The sequence below is a fragment of the Bufo bufo genome, chromosome 2 (assembly GCF_905171765.1).
Source record: "Bufo bufo chromosome 2, aBufBuf1.1, whole genome shotgun sequence".
Classification (NCBI taxonomy): Eukaryota; Metazoa; Chordata; class Amphibia; order Anura; family Bufonidae; genus Bufo; species Bufo bufo.
Window position 1 is genome coordinate 248,391,503 of NC_053390.1, and position 3,115 is coordinate 248,394,617.

The window sequence follows — 3,115 nt, forward strand, 5'->3', positions numbered from 1 at the left end:
AGATTCCCTTTAAACCCCCCCCCCCCCCCCCCCAGTTGTCCCACTATGGCCCCTGCTCCATTATGGATCCTAATATGCTAATTACCGCAGACCACATCTGTCCTCAGTAGGCATTGCCCAATCTGAGCATAGCCTCCAAGTGATGCAGAAGACCTGAAGCCAGGTTATGTAAATATTTGCAATAAGCAGGTCTGTCCAGCTCAATTGGACATTGTTAGTGCCAAAACAGAGAGGGGGGGGGGGGGGGGAGAATAGTGCGACAACGGGAAGGGGCAACCTAGAAAAATATTTAAAAAATGACATCTATGGAATCAGGAGAAAGGCGGCATAAGTGAAGGTATGTGTTTTAAAAAATTACTTGACAGGTCCTCTTTAAGCCAAGCATATGATGTGTGTATGGGTGAAACAGGAGGAATAGCTGTTAGCTAAATGAGCGCATGGCAGGCACATATGTGCCATATAGGGATGAGCGAACTTCATATTTTGAAGTTCGGGTTGGGGTATATTCTGAATTGCGTTATAGATTCCGTTACCACAGACAATAACACAATTCCATGACGGGATGCATAATGGAATGCCTTTAGAGGCATTCCATTATTTATTCCGTCATAATAGAAGTCTATGGGTTGCTAAACGGATCCGTCCGGTTTCCATTATGCAGGAGACGACTCTAGAATAACGTAGACCGGACGGATCTGTTATGTGAACTCCACAGGAGCATTCATTGTCCCATGGTTGTCCACTCGACCATAAAATATGTCAGAGCGGACGTGACAACCTTCACATGCCCTAAGTGTGATCTCATCTAGTTCCCCTGAGATGTGGATACTGTATGACACCATAAATGTGCGGAGCACGTCACATTTATTGGAGGTGACGGTGACATGCCTGGTGTGCCTAGGTGAATCCCCTGGATTTGTGTGACATGACACATCCTCTTCCTCTGGAACAGCCCAGGACTCTGTGTTCATCTCACTCTGGGCTGTTTTCCCTTCTTTTCTGCATTCTGTTTGGTCAGGTCTTCCTCCTTCCTCCAGCAGGAGCCCCCTCTCCACCTGCCCTTCCTTCCCACTATTAGTCATTAGTTCAGACCCCTCCAGGCAGCCCCCTGATTGGTAGCCTCAAGATGCTGGCCCCCCCGATTGGCTGGCCGGGCATCCCATGGGCGAGGCATGTCTGGAGTTGGAGAGCTACTTAATAGGAGATGCAGAAGCTGGAGGCTAAGATCCTCAGTACCAGTAGCACCAGGCAGTGTCCTCCAGGAGAGTATTGTCCTACCAGCCAAACCGCAGAAGATGGGAGCATTCGCCTTGGAGATCTTCGGCTTGTCCATGTGCATCATCGGCTGGGTGGGGGTGATTCTGGCATGTGCGCTGCCCATGTGGCAGGTGTCTGCCTTCATCGCGCAGAACATCGTGGTGGCACAGTTCACCTGGGAAGGGCTGTGGATGTCGTGTGTGGTGCAGAGCACCGGGCAGATGCAGTGTAAGGTCTATGACTCCATCCTGGCGCTGGAGCCGGAGCTGCAGGCCGGCAGGGCACTCACTGTCCTGGCATCTATCGTGGGGCTCATCGCCCTTCTGGTCACCATAGTCGGAGCCCAGTGCACCACCTGCTTCCAGAGCAGCGGCGTCAAGAGTCGCATCGTGTTTGCCGGGGGAGTGATGTACATCGTGACCGGGCTGCTGGTGCTCGTCCCGCTCTGCTGGACGGCCAACATAGTCATCAAGGACTTCTTCAACCCCCAGGTGCATTCCTCCAAGAAGAGGGAGATGGGGGCAGCTCTGTACGTCGGCTGGGCGGCCACTGCCCTCCTACTCCTCGGCGGGGTCTTAATCTGCCTGTCGTGCCCCTTGAGAGGGCAGAGGATCCCGCCAGTCAAGTACTCTGCCTCCCGGAGACCGACCTCCAATGGAGACTACGATAAGAAGAACTATGTGTAAGGACCAAGGGGGGGATGGACACTAGTCACTCCACAGGGGGGTGCGGGCACAGCCCTGGCACTGCGGGCAGGCACAGGAAGGACTCGTGCATAGCTACAAGTCACCCTCCGTGCCCCTGGCATCACCACGACTAGATGACTGGCATAGTATTACTGGAAGTGCAGTCACTGTGTATGAATGTGTAGATATGTCTTCTGATGAGGGCTGAAACTAACCACTGGTGCCACCCATACCCTCATGCCTGGCAGCTCAGAGGGCTCTTGCCCCCCCAGTAAGAAGATTGAGCAGGTGATCGGGCTGAGCGCATTCTTGTGGGAAGGAGCTGGATTCCAAGCCCTCTCAGCACCCCCTGCATGTTCAGCAGCTGGGAGAGGGGGACTTCTTATATTTTTGTCTTCTCCTACACAGATATTTTCACTTGGTCTAGTACTAAATGGCAAAGCAGCTGGCAAGGCTGGGTCCTCACCCTGGGGACAAGTCTTTGGAATCATAATGGAGAAAACTTTTAGGAACTCTGCCTCCAGAACTCTTTACAAGGAGGGTGTCACACATTATTCTGTTTTTGTTTTTTTAAATAGCAATGCATTTTTGATGCCATTTTCTCCAACCAAAGCCAGAAGTGGATCTCTCAGAAAGGAGCAGAAGTCCTTCTTATCTACTTCTCATTCCTTTTGCTTTCACTTCTGGCTTTTACTAAAAAAAAAAAAAACCTGCATAAAAAAAACCTGCATGCATATTTCAAAAAAAATACTGTGTGTGTGAAACCTCCTTTATTTAACAGGTGCATAGCCTGTGCCTGAAATGCTAAGTTCCCATTCACTCACAGATAGCATCAGGTAAAACGCAGCCACAGCGCAATCACCAAGTGTAAACCACATTTTTAGAGATTTAAGTCAAATTAAGCTTGCGGCTACATGGAGAGTTTCCAAGTTTAACTACAGCTGTGGTGGAAGGAATCATTTGTGTTGCCTTCAAGTCTGCGGTGAGTGCATGAAATAGTTAAAATAAGGGGGTTGCTGTACAGAACATCTCCATGTGCTTAGCGCTGCTTAGGCGGAGTTCACACTTCAGTTATTTTCATCAGTTATTGTGGGTCAAAAACACAGAACAGGAGCAGATCTTTCCATTACACTTTATCTCTGTGGATACGGGTTTTGGCTCACAATCACTGA

The 3,115-nt window shown here is 50.0% G+C and overlaps 1 protein-coding gene across 1 annotated transcript; it reads left to right on the plus strand.

Annotated features, from left to right (window-relative positions):
* The first annotated feature begins 1,213 nt into the window (after nt 1–1,213).
* On the plus strand, nt 1,214–2,450 carry CLDN5 (claudin 5). Its single transcript, XM_040416344.1, has one exon. It carries the CDS (start codon nt 1,296–1,298, stop codon nt 1,941–1,943), a length of 648 nt encoding a protein of 215 aa, XP_040272278.1. The 5' UTR covers nt 1,214–1,295; the 3' UTR covers nt 1,944–2,450.
* The last annotated feature ends 665 nt before the right edge of the window (nt 2,451–3,115 follow it).

Coding starts and splice junctions, on each gene's coding strand:
- CLDN5 (XM_040416344.1), top strand. CDS start 1,296: ATGGGAGCATTCGCCTTGGAGATCTTCGGCTTGTCCATGTGCATCATC.